Genomic DNA, 21841 nt, shown 5'->3' on the forward strand with positions numbered 1-21841 from the left:
AGACCCCAGCCATTAAATGATATGCTGGACATTAATTTGCTATGCTAGAGAATGCAAGAATGCCATGGCTGAGGAAGCCAGTATTTTGCAGGCTTTCAGAGGATAAAAAGTAAGGGGAAAAGTTAGAAGAAAATAAAAAATGAAGAGCTTTGGCCCTAGGCTGGATCAGCAGCAAATTGCATTGCTACCTGAAAACCATTAATTCTCACCCAGGCATCCCATAGCAGACAAATACAACTCCGTAAATCACATTCTTAATAAAAGTGTAAGAAAGATTTTAGTGACCTCAAGAGCTGACTAAATGCAAGCCCTACCATTATTCACATTGGGAGAATGTAGCCAGGGAAAAAAAAGCATTGCTTGGAAGAAATGTATTAAATTTGCTAAATCAAATTGTTCTTGAGAATCAATATAAAAAGAATAAATTACATGTCTTTCCCATAGAGAACTTGAAAGGCTAACATGATGAGCTGGAAAAGTTACCAAGATAATGATATTTACTAATTGGGTCACATTCAATTTACTTATCAATATCAAGAAGAAATATGACTTAGCTTTAAAAATTGACAAAATCCCCTGAAAGATTAGCTGAACAAGACAGCAATGCACAAATGTTTTTGCAGTATCTATAGTTAAATAAATGAACTTGGACATGTGACAATCAATATTAGCCTCTGAATTTATGGTTCTGATCCATTTTTAATGGGTTCTCTGCTAGCCAAGTCTTTTTCATTTTAAATCTGACAAACAAATGAACAGGGGGAAACCTTGAAGACATTCTTACCGACATTCTTATGTACAAAACTACCAAGAGGATGGGAAAAATGCAGACAATGAAAGATACGAATCAGGAAAAGAAAGGCATAGGGTTCACAGTCATTCTCAAGACGTAAGTACATATATCTGACTTCCAGTCACAAGTTACTTATGATAACAGTGGAGGCAGGCATATATTATGAGGTGTATAAATCTGCACATATCAGCTCAGTTCCAATTAGGTTTAAAAAATGTCATGGAGAAACCCGATTCCAAATCCACAGAAAATTCCTTGTATGTCCAATCACACTTGGGCAATAAAAAATATTCTATTCTATTCTATTCTATTCTATTCTATTCTATTCTATTCTATTCTATTCTATTCTATTCTATTCTATTCTATTCTATTCTATTCTATCCTATCCTATCCTATCCTATCCTATCCTATCCTATTGAAAAAGAATATACATAATTCTCCTTTAGCAAGCATAATTGCGGCTGGCAAGTCCATCATTAAAGGAAGTGGTCACTAAGTTAAACCACAACTGTGCATATCTTACTTCAACTTTATTTTGTATTACAGATTTGTGAAGATCATAAATGAAGGGAAAATTACTTTTTCATCACTGTTGTAACTGTAAATAGTTGCTAAGTGAGTATGTTACTAAATTGTGAGATGGACCTTGGAGTCCTAGTGGATGATCACTTGACTATGAGCCAGCAGTGTGAAGCAACAGCCAAAAAAGCTAATACAATCCTGGGTTGTATAAACAGAGGCATATAATCCAGATCACACAAAGTATTAGTACCACTTTATAAAACCCTAGTGAGACCACACCTGGAATTCTGCAACCAATGTTGGTCACTATACTACAAAAAAGATGTTGAGACCTTGGAAATAGTTCAGAGAAGAACAACTAAGATGATCAAAGGCTTGGAGACTAAAACACATGAAGAAAGGCTGCAAGACTTGGGTTTGGCTAGTCTAAAGAAAAGAAGAAATAGGGGTGACATGATAGCAGTATTCCAGTATCTGAGGGGCTGCCACAAAGAAGAGGAGGTCAAATTATTCTCCAAAGTACTAGAGGACAGGACAAGAAAGAATGTTTGGAAACTGACCAAAGAGAGAAGCAACCTGGAATTAAGGAGAAACTTCCTAACAGTGAGGACAATTAACCAGTGGAACAGCTTGCCTCCAGAAATCATGGCTGTTCCATCACTGGAGGTTTTTAAGAAGAGACTGGACAGTTGCTTATCTGAGATGGTATAGGTTCTTCTCCTTGTGTGGGGGGCTGGACTAAAAGACCTCCAAGGTCCCTTCCAGATTCTATTCTATTCTATTCTATTCTATTCTATTCTATTCTATTCTATTCTATTCTATTCTATTCTATTCTATTCTATTCTATTCTATATAGAACTTTTTATTAATTTTCCAATGTTACAATTGTATCTTTGAAAAACAAAGTGGTGTCTGGGTTACAATAATTCCATTACATACAAATGTGTAATAATGCAAATCTCCAACTATTACAGCCAACATTTCCTCTCTTTTTTCCTTTAATACATACTGTATCTTGTCTAAATTAATATATTTCTTATATTTATTAATGATTTTATATATATTATTTATTTTGACATTCCTTCTTTTGGACCATCAATAACCTCATAAATTTTCCTGGCTTTAATTTTGCATTAATATTTAAATTAAATGTTTAATATTTATTATTTCCAAATTTTTAAATGACCCCAATTCCCTTTGTCACAATTCCCCCCAACATCTAGTGTTTCAAATACATATCTTATCTATCTCACTTCCATATCGACAGATTAGTAATACAGTGTAATATTCTTATTTTCATTATAATTTCCAAATATTGTAGATGCAATAACCAAGATTTATCCCATTTTAACATTTAATACATCATCTCTCTTTTTCTTTATGTCTACTTACTCATATTTAAGTTTACTTCTTATCACTACATCCAAACATATTTATTACATTACATCACTGTTAACATATATATATATATATCTCAATCACCTTTATCTAACCTTTATAAATAACTCAATATTTCAATTTAACTATTGACATTCATACATCTAGGTTTTAATTAGCCAACATTTTTCTTTATCTTCACATCATAACAATATCTCATATTCAAAATATGGGTCTTGTCTACTTAAATATATTCTATTTTAAACCTCCTAAATATGTCCACACTCCATTCTTTTTCAGTCTTATTCTGGCTTTTTTCCTTTGCCAAGTCATCTTCCATGTATTTGCTTCAGGATCATCAAAGAATTCTTATATTATTGTATCATATTGAGATGACCATCCAAATGCCATTTTTGGAAGGTTGAGGGGTCTGGCAGAACTACCAGATCTTCTCTTTATTTTCTCCTCTTGATGTACTTGTCCTGGACTGTTTATCTTTTCTTTCATCTGTTTCTCATTTTGATCTTCGAATTCCTTCTGACTTGTATAGCAGGTTTTTTTCCTCCAACCATTTTGTCAGATTTTATTCTGAATTTTCTCTTGTCTGTACTTGTTGGGCGATTAGATCTTCTGTCAAAATATTTGATTGTTCAATTCTTTTCTGTTGTATTCTGTATAGGTAGTTCATTAGTTGTAGTCAAAGTTTGAGTTTGCTTATCTAAGACGCTTTCTAGTTCCCCCCCCCAAAAAAAAAGCTCTTATTTCATCACTGGTTGTAAGAAGCATTTGGTGAGGTTGATAAGTTATTTTCATCATTTCTTCCATAGTAAAAGTGTGTTCGTGGTCTTCCACAGAGATGAGTTAAATTGAAAAGTTTTACCTTTTTTCTCTCTCAGTAAATAAGAAACAGCTAAGACTTTCACAGCTGGTGTTCAAGGTTATATGAATCTTATCTTGCTTTCTAAACTGTCAGCCTAGTCTCTTTTCTTTAATAGCACATTGCAATTTCAGGTTTGGCCACAAGATGTCTCCCAACAGTTTAGAAAATTCCTTTCAATTTTTTCTTCTATTTTAGGAGGAAAAACCCAAACTTTCAAATAAAAACAGGGAGCAAAAAGTAGATAATCAAGAGCTTTTAATCCACAAGTTTTAGAAAATAAAGTTCTAGTTGGGATCCAATTATTTTTTTAACTTTTTTTAAAAAAATCTCCCCTGTATATTCAATCACTGCTGTTTCTGGAGGGAGGGCTAAAATCCCTCTTCCCTCTCCACAGGGAAAAAAAAGTACTTTAGAAGCTTACTTAGGTGGAAAAAAAGTTGGAATTTAAGAGAGGTAGATCTCACTCAATCTCTTCCACGCTGCTTTAATGTTGCCTGGTGGCTGTCCACAGCCTAGTCTTTTGTTCGCCGGTTCAAAGGGAACACAGGCACTAACGGGAGAGTTGCTGCTTTCCCACATTCTTGCAAAAGCCTCTCCTTGCTGGTTGCCTCTCCGGGGTGACTTTTTGACCCTTTTAGGATATGGAAGTCGAGAGTCGTCCTCCAAGCGTCCATAATGATCATGTCAGCAAACCGGAAGTCTATTCTATTCTATTCTATTCTATTCTATTCTATTCTATTCTATTCTATTCTATTCTATTCTATTCTATTCTATTCTATTCTATTCTATCTTTTCTATTCCATTCCATTCTAAACAAGGACTTCCAGTATTTTTCCCCACTTACCTGTGAAACTTTGAGAACCAGAAACATCAGCAGACAATTGGCTTGGCTGATCCTCTGAGAGTCCTCTCTCCAGTGGTTCAGTCAGAGATACCCCTTCCATACTAGAGATATTTTGGGCTTTATTGGGAACCTCAGGCAAACAGGAGATACTGTTGATTCCATCCACACAGAGAAATCCAGCAGGGCAAGTCTTCATTAAGCAGTCATTGTAATTAAGCTCACAGTGTTCACCCTGGAAGAGAAGTTTTTAAAATGTCATTTGGAAGGCCGTTTGCATTTTGATAGTCACATTAAATAATTTGATTATGATTTTCTTTTTGCATTCCAAATGCTATTTAAAGTGGACAGACTGCTTTCCTCAGAATTAATCTAATCCTACTGAGCACTTTTGCCTGTACTGATTTTATGGCATAGTCCTTGGGTTTCGTACTCTTAATGCAATTATGGTGTTTCGACTTCCAATCAATTCAAAGAATGTCAGATTTCATTCCTAGAGTTTCACAGTAGGTGACATGCCAGGAAGAGCTTTGTCTCCAAGTCATTTGCTTTTCAATGTCACAACAGGCTCCTTGGAAATTAATTTTAAGTGATAGAGAAGTATGTAAACTAAGACTTTCAAAACCACATTTCTTTCTCCATTTTAACTTGCTATATGCCTCATCTTTCCTAAGCAGGACACATTGTAGTTTACTCTTGGGTAAAGCAAACATTGTGGTGTATTGGTAAGTAGACCTGTTACATTATCTGACATAATGCTGTAAGTTTTACTCACAGTATTATTTTTAAAGCCTTCAAGATAGTGTTGCTACAACAGCAACAATGTGACAGTGTTCTGGTTATCAATTAGAATATAATGGGGAAACTGGTACAGTAAATATTCTCCAGCTATAAAACTATTGTTCCTTCAAGTGATCTCAGTCTTACTCAACATATATGTCTCGAGTTTTGGATCATTCTGTATTCCTTGTCATTTTATTAACAAAGGAAAAATATTTCCAAAGGTATTATCAACTATAATAATTCTACAAAATATCACAGATTTAAGATTCTTTACAAATCTGACAATAGATGGCACCAGAGGAAGAAAAAGAGAGGTAAATAATTAATATTTTGACCTTGCCACATTTATGGATACACAATAAAAAGTAAGATTAATATCTTATTTCAGAGTAAATATATTTAGACTAGGAGGATTCTTGAAGAAAAAAAATCATGTTTCTTCAGAATTATAATGTGGAACACGGCCTTGTCTTTTTCCTGACTTTTTACTCTCTGATCTTCAGAAATTCTGCATAAAGCTACTTGCTTACAGAGCATAATAGTTTCTCTTTAGAAATTTATTTCCATCATTAAGCTCACTTGACCTTGTATTAAATTATTAGTACTGCTGTCACTGCTGGCTTAACAATATCAGGTGCATCTGTACTTAGGTATAAACATTTTGGTTCTTACAAATAACTTTTCCCACATCAGTTTTTTGTCACTATAAAATGTTTGGTCTTTAAAATTATTCCAAGAGCTTTTGAATGATTGTTGCAACAACCTAGCGTGACAAATTCCATCAGAAAACTTTAATTTGAAGCATGGTACCATAAAGTTACTGCAATAAGCCCACCTCTTTGCTTTTATTTCTCAAAACTAGTTCATTCTACCAGAAACCCAAGTTTTCAAAACATAGATATGAACCAATGTAGGTTCTGAGCTCTTGGTAATTTCAAACTATTACATAATTAAACCATTGGGTGTTGATACTACAAATTGCATCCAAAATCACTTGGGGCTCTAGTCTAGAGCTTTTTAAAGCAACATTATCTTTCTTTCTTTCTTTCTTTCTTTCTTTCTTTCTTTCTTTCTTTCTTTCTTTACTTTTTTTTAAAAAAAGAACTTTTTAGTTCATTTATCCTAGGACAGGAAGAACTGTTAGATTTATCTGAATAATTCTAGTATATCTTGATTTAATGTAAACTGAAAAAATAAATAATGTATAGATTTGGAATAGAATAGAATAGAATAGAATAGAATAGAATAGAATAGAATAGAATAGAATAGAATAGAATAGAATAGAATAGAATAGAATAGAATAGAATAGAATTTGGGTAACATAGTGAATATATTACTTTTAGTTTATGAACTTGATCCATAAATATTTGCACATAGCTTGATTCCTAAGACGTCTTGTACTCTATGGCTGAAAACAGCAGTTTAAGGTACCTGTGTAGCATCCTCATCTTCTGCCATTGTTGTGGTGGCATCCTTCTACAGATCATTTGCACAGTAGCCTGCTGGCAACTATTTGCTTTAATCATGTAAGTTAAGGCTTCCCATTCAAAGACAATGGAAAGCTCAATTTAAATAGAGCATATAACTATATACCTTTGGATGCTGAACTATTACACAAATCAATCTACCAGTCAGGAGTAAGCCTCAGAAGCTTTTTCTTATATGTTGACTTGATCTTTAATGGTTGATCTCAAGTTTAAGACAAAGAAGAAAACTTAATGGGAGACAGACTCTGGCAAGGTTTAACTTCAACAGCACATGCTTCATATCGAGTGACAGTAATAAGGTTTTGGCTCATACCACAAATCCAGATGTGCAATAACAGGTATAACCCAGGCCTGGTTCTCTCTGGATGCATATACCATGTACACAAGGGTTAGATGCACATTCATTGATATCCTCTTGACATCTGAACCCTTCCCAACCTGTTGGAAGGGAAAAAAATGTAATTGATTTTTGGTCTAATATTGGTGCAGCAGTTAAGCAGTTTAGAACTCCGTGAGTTCCAGACACATGTTAGGCATGAAGCTTGCTGGGTGATTTTGGATCAGTCATTATCTTTCAGCCCTAGGAAGAAGTTAATGACAAGCCATTTCCAAAAAATATTGCCAAGGAAACTGCAGGGACTAGTTCAGGACATCATTAGAGGTCAACACTGACTCAAAGACACACACCCCCTTCCAAAAAACCCTGGTTTTATTTCCCATAGTACTCTGAAAAATGAAAGTATAATTCAAACCATTTACAGGGCATCCTTTTCTGACCTGGATGTAGCAAATGACTAATTTAGTAGGAGTGAGGTTATATGGGTTTTGTACTTCCCAAAACTTTGCTATCATTATTGTTTTAAAAAGAAATGCAGCTGTGATAGAACACAGTCTTGAGCGGATGGTGGTGGAACATGCTACTTGCTGCTGGCCTTGCTAAACAGCTGAATAAAGAGGCTGTGTCTTATTGGCTGTAGCAAGCCTGCAATAACAAATTATTAATCCATGCTGCAATTGTAAAGTGTTTGTGTTACCGATAATGGGCCTTTGGGCTCTGCTTTGAATAGAAACATACCTAGGATTTAGGTTCTTTGCCCTCATGCTCCATTAGCTGGAGTTAGGCATGAATAACCTCTTGAAATTCTTCACTGATTTACGAGCAAAGAATTTAGGCAGGAGATTGCTATGTCTCCACAATGAAGAAAAATTTTCAATTTTCCCCCCCAAGATAATCTGGTGAGTTTTACTTCTTTGAAATGATTTCCAAAGTAAATTGTCTTTTATCAAAGTGCATTAAAACTGGTCTATTTTTCTGAAATTAACCCCTTCCCAAATGCTCCTTAGAAACATCCTCTACTACCCCAAGAAATGGAACATACAGGGAAAAGGGGAGGGAGGGAGGGGGAGGGAGGGAGGAAGGAAGGAAGGAAGGAAGGAAGGAAGGAAGGAAGGAAGGAAGGAAGGAAGGAAGAAGGGAAAAATACCCACCACTGATTGTGTGTTATAGATGCAATAGTGGAAGCCATGTACTATTCTCTGAGAGTGGTGCATATTTTAAACCGTGATTTAAAAACCACTATAGCTAGGTCTACGCATCACTCTACTTCATATAAATCCTGGTTTAGTGTTACAGTGAAACAACAACAATTTCTTTTTCTTTACTTAATTCTCAGAACTGTCTTCATTCCAAATGCAAATTGTTCCACAAAATTACTTTACAGTAACATTCAATCAAACTGTCCAACACATGGCAGAATTAGCCACTGTAGAATGCTAATTAAAACAACTAATTTTCCCTTTGGACCCAAGACAACATTTTAAGTGCATTCGGTTGATTCATTGGAAAACATTTTTCTTCTGTGATGATTTTTGATCAAGAGGTTAGATCAATTTGCACCTAAGATACAACAAAAAGGGATTTCCTGATATATTATGCTATATTTGGAGAAACAAACATTCTACTGTTTAATTCCAGTAAGTATTGCCTTGGTACAGAAGAAAAGGGAAAGTTTGTTCAAATCTGAATTTTTGAATAGTAAAAAGATTTAACTGAAAGTATTTTGTTCACTTGTTACCTTTCTGACATCTGCAGAAGTATCCATTAATAAGATCTTCACAAACTGAGCCATGTAAGCAAGGAGAAGAGCTGCACTCATTCAAGTCTATTTCACAAAATTGGCCAGAAAATCCATTGAGGCACCTAAATAAAATATTCATTATAATTTAATATAATATATCATTTCATAACTATGTAGAAATAAACACAAGTTTTATGCATTTACTTTGTCTTGGTTTAATTTAATTCCTGTTAAATAGCCATCTGGATATTAATGGATATTCATTTCCATTGAATAGTACTTTTTCCTAGAGCCTGACAAAGGGTTTGAAAGATGTAGGAAAAGGAGTCGCAGAGCTGGGGTGGGCGAGGGGGGGCAAAGGCAAAAAAGGGATCAGCCTAGAGCAGACATGTTGAACTCGCGACATCATGTGACATCACACGACGTATTGGAGCTTTTTCCCCATTGCTGGCAATTGGGTGGGCACGGTTTCCTGGTGACGTGTCTGGCCCATGGGCTGGCAGTTTGACACCCCTGGCCTAGAGTGTCTATGTAGCCACAAATGGACTTCTTGTTCCAACACTTCTTGAATTCCATTACCCTTATCTAACACCAAAATAGTGCTTGCCAGTTGGTTCACTAGATTCTTGTGCATGAGCAGCAATAAATCTGTTTAATTGGAACCAATCATGTGGCCCTAGTGTAGTGATTTTAGCATATTTTTTACATTGCCTTGATAAGCCTTTCTGAATTTTTTTGAGTGTGTTCCAACTTTAAGACTCTCATTTGTAAGAGCATTCCCAAAGCACTTTGACTGGAATTTTGAAGGACAATATCTGGTGTCAAGGAATAGAGGTAGCAACCCTATTTCCAATTATGTTACTTAGGAATAAAGTTAGTTAAAACAGCAATCACAAAAGGTTGATTGCCTTCCTGTTTTGTTCAGCAATTCTAAAAGCAGAGAAATGAGAATATGCTTAGTAGGCATCACCATATACAGTAGCTGAATAATACCAATTCAGGAAGGACATTTGATTAAGGCACACCAAAGAATCAAATTTTTGGAGGCCAAGCATAAAATAGCATGTTTAACAGCAAGTTCTACCACACTATGGCCAAGGTCACTCCAAACCTAATTTTGTCATGCCTTTTCACTGCTTTCTTGTTGCCAGCCCTAACTTCCAAATCTAACCAACATGGGCACATGATCTCTTTTCAATGGAGCTTTCTCAGTCTGGAGAAACAGTGAACTTATTCAGACCCTCTGGCAAATGAGAATGGTCAAACTCTCAAGACTGACAAACTCAGGAAGAAAATGGATTTCTGGAAACATTTTTATTGTTAGTAGGGCAACGTAACAATGTTGAAAGCTTGCAAAAGCAATTATCCAGATCAACTTATACCAAGCACAATTAAGATGGATTTAATCTAAGTCTCTTTATCTCACTTTCTCCCTTCCCTGGGACTGAGGTGTCTCTTTTGCAACAGTCCCTGTAATGTATTGGCCATAATTGTTTTAAATCACTTGCTTAATGTCTGATAACTTGCTTAATGTCTGACCTAAATTTCTCTGTTATGTAACGGTTGCTGTTACTGAAAGCCAGACTTACTGTCTCCAATCTGATAATAAGGTTTGGGGCAGGAAATTGTTACTTTAAACTTATTGGTTGCCGCCTAGAGGCTAACGTGTAAATAGCTGTGCAGCAGCCATTAGGTCTTGCTTTGTTCTGAGTTAATAAACTTGTTTGCTGTTTCAACACTTCATCTCGCTTAATGCCTAAAGAACCGAAGATATAACAGTCCCCTTTCCTACTCCATGTTCCTTGGGCCTGATAAACATTTCTTCACAAAAAAATGACTTGTGTTTCCTTCCTTTGAGAAGGTATGACTTGGAAGGTGGGGAAAGGGGCATGCCAGATAAAGGAACACACTTCCAGACATGCTAAAAAAGTGCAAAACTCAGTACCCTCATTTCCTTTAACGACCATGTTTTTTTTTCCCCCTTGCAAATTAATGGTTGCTGCTGCTGAGTTTGAGAAGGTCTCCAGCAGCCAATTTGAGCCAATTCTCTGTATATGCTAGACCTCAGTGACACCAAAGCCAACAGTGCATATTTGTCTACTTATTTTCAAACTTCCTTAGTTAATATATGTTTGTAATTTGTTTCCAGCTCCACTGAGTATTGTAGAAAAGTCTGAAAGCTGTAGACTTGGGATGCCTTTTGTAATTATTTACTCCACGAATTAGGCTGAAATGAAAGCAGCTGAATCCCTTTCCCAGCTGTAAGTATTCACATATCCAGAGCCTGTCAAGAGAAGTTAAGTGTCTCCTGGTTGAATATCTCCCTGCAGTCTTATATTGGGCCTACAACTCTTCAAATGTCAAACTCTCTTTCCTCCCCCTTCAATTCCAATCCATAACCTGCTGTAACCTATTGTTCTTTGTCTCTGTTGCTCACCTGTACCCTTTTCTCATCTCTTTTCATCTCTCAGCTGACATTTCACAGTTTATGAATAATTTGTATAACTGCCAGGTTGAAGGCTAGCATCCTCTGTCAGATTGGGGAGCTGGCTTTATTTAAAAAAAAATCATTAACAGCAATATACTTTAACAAGACAGCACTTATGCAATTACCTTTAGCTCTCTTGAGCTCTTTTGGCTTAGAAGAATTGGTGAGATGAATGAATTGGTAGATATTACCAAGATGATTAGTATTCATAATTATCTGAATACTAATTGATTTTTTTTTAAAAAAAGAGTTAGAAGAAGAGAATAATAAATAAAAATAGACATTGTCCCAGTGCCCCATTAAATAAAACAATCTAAGAAAAAATCTTTGGACATTTGTCCTGATTTCATCTCTCCTCTCTCATTCATATATGCATTTTCTGGGCAAAATAAATCTCCTTAACTACTTCACTCTAACAGGCTAGTTCCATCGTTGCAAATTTATATTGGGATGGCTATACATTATTAACAAGCTATGAAAAGTCACTGGCTAAATGTCATGGCAGCTGAGATATAGCACCACCTTGGGATTCATACTGCAAACAATTTAGTTTTAATTTCTTGGACCACAAGGTGCCTTGACATTTGAGGGACAACTTTTTCTTCTCTAACTTCTGCTGGGGTCATACTTCTGTTATCTCTGCTATAATTTTCAAACCTGGCATTGACGGAATGTTTTACGGTTGAAATTAAAAATTGGAAAATACCAATTTATCCTGTCTCTTAATGTTAACTTAATCAAGGGTTTCATGCAGGATTGAGGAATAAAAATAATAATTAAAACAGGTTAGCCAATAATTCTAGCATCTTCAGAACTATCTTGAGTCATGTTTAGTTCAATACTTGACACTTTTCACACAAATACTACTAGCTGTAGTAAAAGGAGATAACAGATGTTATGTTTATTTTCCTTTCTAGATACAACTTCCCCTTTATATTTGAGATGCATGTTGTAAGCTGTTTTATTAAATACTTCCAATATCAATCAACAGTGCTAAATTAAGGTATAATTATAGTAATATTCTGCTAGTACAAACAGTTTTTGCATTGCAGAAGCAAGGCACATTTTGTACAAATCAACATGCCATTCTGGCTGTTCAAAGAGACATTAGTCATAGGCAAAATAAAAGAAACAAGCACTTTTTGTTAGTAAAATGAAAAAAAGGATATTGTTCTAGAATACAAAAGTGTGGTAGATGTTTGAAATCCCCATTCTACCTAACAAGTCTCTGACAAGCTAAAAGCTTTTTTGTGTTCTCAGAAGTTACATACAAATGCATCAAGCTCAAAATTTTCTTTCTGTCCTTTTGATTCCTAACTTTTCCTGTCTAATTTTCTTGGTTTTTTAAAAAAAAAATATTCTCTTGTTATTTTCTATCTTTATTTGATAGACCAATTGCCAACCACCATGTAATTTATAAATCAGATGGTTAGCTCGGGTTTAAAGGAGACATCCTTTTATCAGAACGTACAACACTTTCAATGTTGCAAGAAATCTAAAGGTTTTTCTTGTTACCTGGCAAGAAATTAATTTTTTTTACTTACTTTCATTCCTTACTTCTGTTGCTTTTATACTTATTGTAAGATTATTTTATTCATTCATGCCTCATATTCACCTTATGTCTGTCATTATTGTAATTCTAGAGAATGAATGTTTAAGTAGGAAGGCAAAGGAAGATTCCTCTGAATAACATCAAATCATGATGTAAAGGTTATTGAATTTCATTTGTAACATTTTTGTTCCCATTGGTTTTTCAGCAGAAGAACCATAATCAGGGCAGAAATGTGCTCAAAATATTTATTCTAATGCCCTTCATAAATTATAATCTTCTCAGTAAAATTGTCCTTTAAACCAAAAAGAAACAGATGAAATATAATGCTCAAAGAACAATTGTGGTTTGTGGCCAAGAATTATATTCACTATGTAAGGTTGACATTTTACAAAACGTCAACCTTTGTCTGTTGTCAGCTATTATCTTTGCAGCTAAATGACCTAAGTGGAAAGACACTTAATGCTCACTAAATGTATTCATTGTTAATAATATTCCTTTCAATTCTGTATTTAAAACTTCTAGATTAATCTGCCAGATTGACTTCAATATTGAAGTCAAACAGAATTCTCAGAACTCAAAATGACATGCCAATGGAGCAAAATCATGTGGAAACATGGCACATAAAAATAATGTAGTAAGAAATCTGTTCTTAGCAAGAAGAATTTGGAGGTTGAAGGGTAGGAAATGGGAATATTCTCCTGAAGTCATTGTTTTATCTTCTCTATTTCCTTTTTCCTGATATGAAAAAGTCCCACAAGACAATTATTTTTAATCCTATTTATATCCCGCCCTTGTCCGAAGACTCAGGGCGGCTTACAATCTAAAGCACAAATCAATGTGCTTAGCAATAGCCTTCATTCTATGTATATGCCTGCTTATTAGGGCTTTTGGGCCCCCCAAGCGGCATTATTACAAAGTCAGCTTATTGCCCCCAACAATCTGGGTCCTCATTTTACCTACCTCGGAAGGATGGAAGGCTGAGTCAACCTTGAGCCTGGTGGGACTCGAACCTGCACTAATTGCAGGCAGCTGGTGTTACTTAAGGAGGCATTAGCCCACTGCTCCAACAAGGCCTCATGAAATCATTCTTTATTGGGGGTTTCATTGAAATGGGAGAATCAGACTACTTGCTGTCTCCCATTAAAATGAAAAAAGAAAAAAAAAGTAAAATATTGTCCATCACAATCTTTGGCCACTTTGTAACTAATTTAAGGACAAGAATTCCATTCCTTACCCGTAATAGTTTTATGAAAAATTAATCATCATTTAAAAAGTATTCTAAAATAATTATGGTCAAAAATGCAGAATACCTTTTCTTTACAAATCTTCATTGTAATGGATTGCACCAGTTTATATAGTGTTGTCATTCAAGGGCACTAAACAGAATTTTCTTAGTCTAAGAGGGTTTACAAACAATGATTTTAAGTTTAATATTTTTGAGTCAATTTTGCAAAATGGATAATCTTTGAAATTGTGGCAAATGAGTTGCTCCACTTGTCACAATTCTCAGAGTTATTCTAATTCTCAGATGAAGTGACCTTACCATTTTCTATTATATAACAAATTTTATTGTTTCATCAAAGTATAAAATTCAAAGGAAAATAATAAAAAAATAAGGGAAGGAAAAAGAGAGGAGGAAAGAAAATATGAGGTACAAGAGAAGAAAGAAAAATAAGCATTGACTTCTGATTCTTTTTAGCACAATACAAGATAACAACATTCAGCCTCAACTTTTTTACTTTTACACATTAGTATATACTAGCCATTTCTAAAACAACAAATCTACCTAATCAGGAAAACCAAAGTCAAAGTTTCATTTTTTTTTCATCACAAGCACAAAATCCAGAAGTGATTTCCAAATAAAAAACATAGTATGTTCTCCTCTTTGAATAAAGCAATCAGTTTAACCATTTCCGTTTTTTCTTTCTTGCTGTGGAAATAATCTATATTTCTGTTTGCACTTAATAACCTTTATAAACTAGCACCATTGTCAGATGAAGCAACCTTACCAGTTTCAATCTTCCCAAGTAATCTTGAAAATAGGAATTGATGGATTAATTTAGTCACACTGAAGTCCTTCTGAATTAAACGAGGCTTAATTTTATTGTCATGACTAATTTTTCTGTATGAAATCAGGAACTTCATCCAATCCCAATCCATCATTTTTAACAAGATCACTTTACCAATCATAGAACCTTTGAATAACAGAATAACATAAGCAAACCCCTGCTAAATTGGCCTGTCTAGTCCAGCAGCCTGTTTTCATAGTGGACAACTGCACAAGGACCTCCCAATCCCAGCAGACAACCTTCAAAAGCAAGCACACTATCATGAAAGCTAATACTGTAGCTATTGATCCCCATGACTTCCATGAATTGGTCCAACTCCTTTTTTAAGACAGCTAAGCTGTAAGCCAGCACCACATAGTGTAGTAGCAAATTCCAAAGTCTAATTACAATTATGATACTGTGAAAGGTGTTTGCTATTGCTCAGATTTGTTGAAGAGTGGAGCCCCAATAGCTTTGGAGTTAGCTTTAATAACCAAACATCATAGTAGTGAATTCCAAAGTTTAATTAAAATTATAATGCTGTGGAAAATGCTTTGCTATCACTTGTATTTATTGAGGCACAACAGCTTTGGGGTTAGCCTTCATCACGAGATGTGAAGTTTTCCCACTGGTTGATGCCTCTCACAGAACAACTTTCGTTATTATTAGTTTTAAAATAAATCCTCTCCTACAACTTTTTATAGAGACAAAAGATAATTCAAGTGCCACTCAATCCTTACTTTATGAAAGCATGTGATTGAGCTCCCAAATATTATTTTTAGAGAAATAAAAAGTTTGCTTTTGTCTGAAACAATGATCCTGTCTTCCCATGGATAGCACAGCTTGGTTTCTTGCAAAAGGCTTATTATATAAGTACAAATTTCCCACAAAACTTACATGAACTACAAACTTTTTCCTCCTGTTTTTTCTTAACAGAGGGAAATAGTACCCCCTTTACAAAGTGCAGGGGAAAGATTTATGTTGAAAGTTGGTTCCAAAGACTCTCTTTTGTACTTGATTCCACCACCACCACCGCCCCCCACATTTCTGCAAGGCAAGAAACTGAAATCCCATGATTACATTTCAAAGAATTGGCTTTTTAGTGGTGCTGAACATCCACATTTCCCAGTTGTTCCTGGTGGAACTACAGATCATTTATAAGATTCTGTCAAATCTGAAACATGGATCTATGTCCAGTTTCGAATATTTTATTCTCCTTCTGCATTATGCTGTGCATGCACAAACATGCCCTCCCACATACAAATACCCTGCCAATGTGAATATATGAACAATAAGGTCTTTTGCACATTGGATAAAAAAGAGAAGGGATAAGGAGGAATTAACCTGAATTCTCATAAAGCCACAAAATATTTTTTTTTTGCCAGAGGTTTCATAGGTAGGGGTCTAACATAACATCAAACTAGAAATATATCTTTTGAACATGTTGCAGATCTTCCATTTGATCCTATTAACATATTCTTTACATGAAAGTATATATACTTAATAACATTTTAAACTCTGTGGATTTTTTGCATATGTACAATGTTGATGGCTGGAAGTGAAGAAATCTTAAGAAATCTCTTGTTGAAATGAGGGAAGAGAGTGCAAAAGCTTATATTTTAGTCTTTTTTTTTTAAAAAAAAGATTATGTCAATAGGCAATACCAATTCAGAACAAATAGAAAAAAAAATTGAAGTAGCAGCAGCTGTGATCTTTCTAGATACAGCGGTACACAGGAATTGTGTCCATAGGTATAAAATAAAAATATGTCTATTTCTTGTGAAAAAGATTATGATAGATCTATAAAAATAATAAAGTTAAAGACATCATACAGATAACAAAGGCACCTCTTGCCAACACTGTGGTTTTTCCCCCCACTTGTGCTGTGTGCCTGTGAAAACTGAACCATGAGAAAGTCTGAATGAACAAAAATAGTATCTCTTTGAATTGTAGTGCTAGAGAAAATTGTTGGAAATATCTTGGATTCCAAGAAGAACAAATAGCTAATATTAGATTGCCCATCAAATTGCTCACTGGAAGCACTAACAATGAAGCTAATGCTTAGATATCTGAAATGAAATGAAGAGTTATAAAAGACTTTGATGCCCAGGAAAATTGAAGGCAATTGAAAAAAAGGTATGTAGAATACAAGATATGTCCATATTATTACTGATGATACAAACAGGTCATGAAGTCCCAGAAATAGCTGAATAACTCAAAAATCACTGAGCAACAACTAATGTGTTTGTATGTATGTGCACAAAGTCAGTTCTATTAAGTCAGTTCCCCATTAATGACTTTTCCAAATTGCTAGAAAATGGACCTTTTCCATTTTTCCTCAGTCTCTCCAGAAGAATATTCCTGATAAAGTTGTATAAATTCCTTAAAAGAGGTATTTTGGAGCTATCATCTAAGAGAGCTTGTTAAAGCAGCTGTATTTTTTCCAGGTATGTGTAGCAGGTTCAGAAACTACTCTTACCCCCACTTTTATACGTATGCACAATTATTTAATTTACAAATAGTCGTGCATGGTTATGAATGCAGAGGCATCTGGAAGAAGATGTGGCAGCTTATCAATTTGAAAAGCACCCTTTTCTTTGTGGCATTATGGTCCACTTTTAAAGATGGGTGTGATGTTGACCCCAGCAACTGGACTTCATAAATGTCTTGAATATCAACTTATTTGTAAATACATATGTTATGTACTGAGCTTTTGGGGGTTTAATCACGTATGCTTCTGAAGAACTAACGGTTCTCCAGCAACCCAGACAGGACGTCTCCAGTCCTGGCAGCAGTTAACATGGCGGGAATAATGGGTTCAATCTGATTGGTTGTTCAGAGCATGTGGACTATATATATTGTGCAACGTTACCCCAAAGCCCCAGTACAGTACAGTCTGAGTTACAATAAAGCTATGATTCTTCTGTACTCACCTGCCTGGTGTCTTCCCTGCTCTTCAGAACCCACAACACAATAGTGGCAATGAAGGTGGGATCCTGCTTCACCTTAAAGAGCTGAACTCACGAGGGGTCGGCTTTACGTGCTGGTGGAAAGAGGCATCTTTCCCCCCCCCTCTCCCTCAGCTGGCTAGCAAACTACACTAGTGGCCATTTGCTCAGAATTACCCGTCTGAGCTCAAGAAGCAGGATCAGAAATGCAGGAATTAGTCAAGATGCCAAAGGTCGGCAAATTAAGGGAGTTCGACATTCGCCACCCAGAAGAATGGCTGTCGTATCTGTCTCAAGTCGAGAATTACTTAAGGGCAAATCAGATCGCTGAAGATGGGCTCAAAGCTGCAATGCTGCTATGAGTCTGTGGGCCAGCAACGTTCGACCTCACAGAAAACCTGTTTGCCTCCACGCCAATTGAAGCAGTATCATTTGCTGACCTCAAACAAAAACTTAACAGACATTTTAAGCCAAAAATGTCGGAAATGGCATGGAGATTCAAGTATGACCAGAGGGTACAACGTCCAGGAGAATCGGCATCAGAATACATCACGGGCCTGCACCAGGCCACACGTCTTTGCAAATTCTCAAACCTTGAAGAACGCCTGAGGGATCGTCTCGTTTGCGGCCTCAGAGACAAAGCCCTCCAACAGACACTATTCGCCAGACCCAATTTAACATTTTTTCTTAAATTCCATTTATATCCCGCCCTTCTCCGAAGACTCAGGGCGGCTTACAAGCTTAGCATTCTTGGAGGCACAAGATGAAATAATGGCCGACGAAGCAGCCGGAGGAGCCGTGCAAGTAGTGCAAAACCGCCAAACATCTCAAGGTCGAAGAAACCATTCACCACAAGGTCGCTAAATTTGGCAATGAACCAGCAGTGGAAGAAGAGACGGAGATAGACAAGCTACAGAAATAGCTGGGCACACAAGAACACGGAAATCAACAAAAAGAAAACACTTAAAGGCAGTTCTTTTCTGAAGATGTATGGGGTGCAGAGACAACCATTCCCACGCAAACTGCAGATTCCATATGGCCAAGTGCAGGGCCTGTGGTAGGACCGGACACATCGCAGTTGTATGCCGGGCTCGCCAGAGAGACAGACAACCCAAGCACCAGTCGGGGGAACTGACAAGGAGAGGTACCGGGGCCCAGGGTCCAACCAGTGTGGTTTTTTTCAAAAGCCGGAGAAGTATTTGCCGCACAGGGGCTCATCGTCCCCTTAAATCTAAACTTAAGCTCTCCATTGAACTGCAAGGCATTCCATGCAAAATGGAATTGGACTCTGGTTCAGCAGTCTCAATCATTTCGCATGAGACATTCAAATATGTCTGTAAACGCAGCAATCACTGGGTTAAATTGAAGCCTTCAAGCATTATCTTAACTGACTTTCAGAACACCCAAGTTAAAATTAAGGGGGAGGCTACCATATCAGTAAAATTTAAAGTGTTTTCAGGGCACCTGGATGTCATAGTAGTAGAGGGTCAGAGAACAAGTCTTATAGGACTTGACTGGTTTGAGGCTTTAGGAATTCAGATAACAGGCATCAACCGAACGCAGAGTACTGACCTCAGAGCTGTCTGTGAAGAATACACAGATGTGTTCGATTCTAAATTAGGAACTTATACCAGCCCACCTATTTCGTTTAAATTAGACCCTAATGTAATACCGATCACAGTCAAACCGCAGAGTTCCTTTTGCATTAAAACATAACATCGATTCAGAAATTGATATATTAGTAGAGCAAGGGGTATTACAGCCTGTTGAAGGGGGACAGTGAGAGACCCTTATCGTCACCCCACTTAATCCAAACAGAGAGGTTCACATTTGTGCAGACTACAAATATACCTTAAACAAAGTTTTAAACCAGCATGCCTACCCGGTTCCGATAGTCAGCCATATTCTAGCCTCTTTGCAAAGGGGTGCCATTTTCGCTAAGCTCGATTTAGTGCAGGCGTATCAACATCTGCCAGTAGACGAAGCCACAGCAGCGGCCCAAACAATAGTGACACATAGAGGAGCTTTCAAAGTCAAATGGTTGCAGTTTGGCGTAAGCGTAGCACCAAGGATATTCCAAGGGATCATGGAACGCACCCTCAAGGGCATTCAAGGTGTTTGCCTGTATTTTGATGATGTTCTCATTTCTGGAGAATCCACAGAAGTATTAGCAAATAGGCTCAGGGCTGTCTTACAAAGACTTCGTGATGCAGGCCTTAAACTGAAAAAGAATAAATGTAGTATTGGGGTCTCATCAATGGAATTTTTGGGGTTCTGTATCAATGCCAGTGGAATCCACCCCGCAGAATCAAAGGTAAAGGCCATCAAAATGGCTTCTAGTCTTAAAAACAAAGCAGAATTACAAGCATTTTTGGGTTTACTGAACTTTTATCACACATTTCTACCTCATAAGGCAGCTATAGCAGAGCCCCTCCACAGGCTACTCGATAAGAAAGCTGTATGGCAATGGACTAGTGTACATGAAAAGAGTTTTCAGGACCTTAAGGCCCTCTTATCAGAAAAATCCACAGTCACTCACTACATAGAGTCTAAACCTGTATGTCTTGCATGTGATGCATCTCCTTATGGGGTGGGGGCAGTTTTAAGCCACATAGAAAAGTATGGGGAACAAGTTCCCATAGCATTCTATTCCAGAACTTTATCTGCTGCTGAACGCAATTATGCACAAATTGACAAAGAAGCCTTAGCCATAGTGGCTGGGGTCAAAAAATTTCATGATTATTTATATGGAAGAAATTTCACTGTGTACACTGATCACAAACACCTTTTGGGATTATTTACAACAGATAAACAAACCCCCCCCCCACATATTATCCCCAAGGATGCTCAGGTGGTCTATATTTCTGTCTGATTATAAATTCAAGTTAATTCACAAACCTGGAAAGGAAATGGGCCATGCAGATGGCCTCAGTAGACTACCACTGCCACTTACAGACCCTGACTCAGCTCCTGCTGCAAGAATATTATCCATACAAGGTTTGCCTGAGTTCCCCCTCCATGCTGGGGACATTGCTGCAGAAATGGCCACAGATAGAATTCTAAGCAGAGTATTGTCATGGGTATTCACGGGATGGTTAGAGAAAAGTCCAGGCCCTGAATTCCAAAGTTACTTTGTTAGAAGGCATGAATTGTCTGCACATAAAGGATTTTTGCTTTGGGGAAACAGAGTCATTATTCCCTCAGTATTAAGAGATAGAGTATTACAGTCCTTGTATGAAGGACACCCAGGCATAGTGCGCATGAAAGCATTAGCTAGAAGCTACCTTTGGTGGCCAGGTTTAAATAAAAATACATAAAATAAATAAATCTTTATTGTCAAAGTACATCATGTGTACATTGAGATTAGCTGAGCCTCCCCCTGTGCTCTCTCCCCCCAACACACAGTGACAACAAACCCTCCATCCTACCATAGCATGTGAACCAACTACACCACACACCGGCCTCCCAAGTCAATTCTGCATACGTTCACAGAGATTATGTCCCATTTAAAAGCCTAACAGCCCACAGATAAAAGCTATTTTTCAGCCTGTTGGTACGGCTGGCTATATTCCTATATCTCTTACCGGATGGTAGGAGAGTAAAGAGATACCGTCCAGGGTGTGAGTCATCCCTGAGAATCTTCCTCACTCTTCCAAGGCAACGAGCCCTGGCGATGTCATCCAGTGGTGTCAGGGAACAGCCCACAATGTCTTGTGCTGTGCTCACTACCCTCTGTAATACTTTCCTGTCCGCGGCTGTCAGACCAGCATACCAAATTACAATACCATACGAGAGGACGCTCTCTATAGTAGACCAGTAAAAGAGGGTCATTAGCCATTGTTCTACCCTGTTCTTCCGCAAGACCCTAAGAAAGTGAAGCCTCTGTTGGGCCTTTCTAGCCACCTGGGTTGTGTGTCCCAGAAAATAAAAGGAGGAAACTCTCTCTACACAGTCCTCCCCGATGTAAAGTGGGGCAGGTTCCTCCATTTTTCTCTGGAAGTCTAACACCATCTCTTTCGTCTTGCCGATGTTTAGGTGCAAGTT

The 21841-nt window shown here is 36.9% G+C and overlaps 1 protein-coding gene across 1 annotated transcript in view; it reads right to left on the reverse strand.

Moving 5' to 3' along the window:
* Nucleotides 1-21841, reverse strand: part of EYS (eyes shut homolog) — a gene marked incomplete at both ends in the record, with an annotated part of 678422 nt that overhangs the window by 346614 nt on the left and 309967 nt on the right. The window contains 3 exons of the mRNA XM_083372645.1: nucleotides 4417-4648; nucleotides 6997-7121; nucleotides 8759-8883. Of these exons, the coding sequence (XP_083228771.1) occupies nucleotides 4417-4648; nucleotides 6997-7121; nucleotides 8759-8883 (482 nt within the window). The remainder of the gene's footprint in view (nucleotides 1-4416; nucleotides 4649-6996; nucleotides 7122-8758; nucleotides 8884-21841) is intronic.

This window comes from Vipera ursinii (assembly GCF_947247035.1).
Source record: "Vipera ursinii genome assembly, chromosome: 1".
Classification (NCBI taxonomy): domain Eukaryota; kingdom Metazoa; phylum Chordata; class Lepidosauria; order Squamata; family Viperidae; genus Vipera; species Vipera ursinii.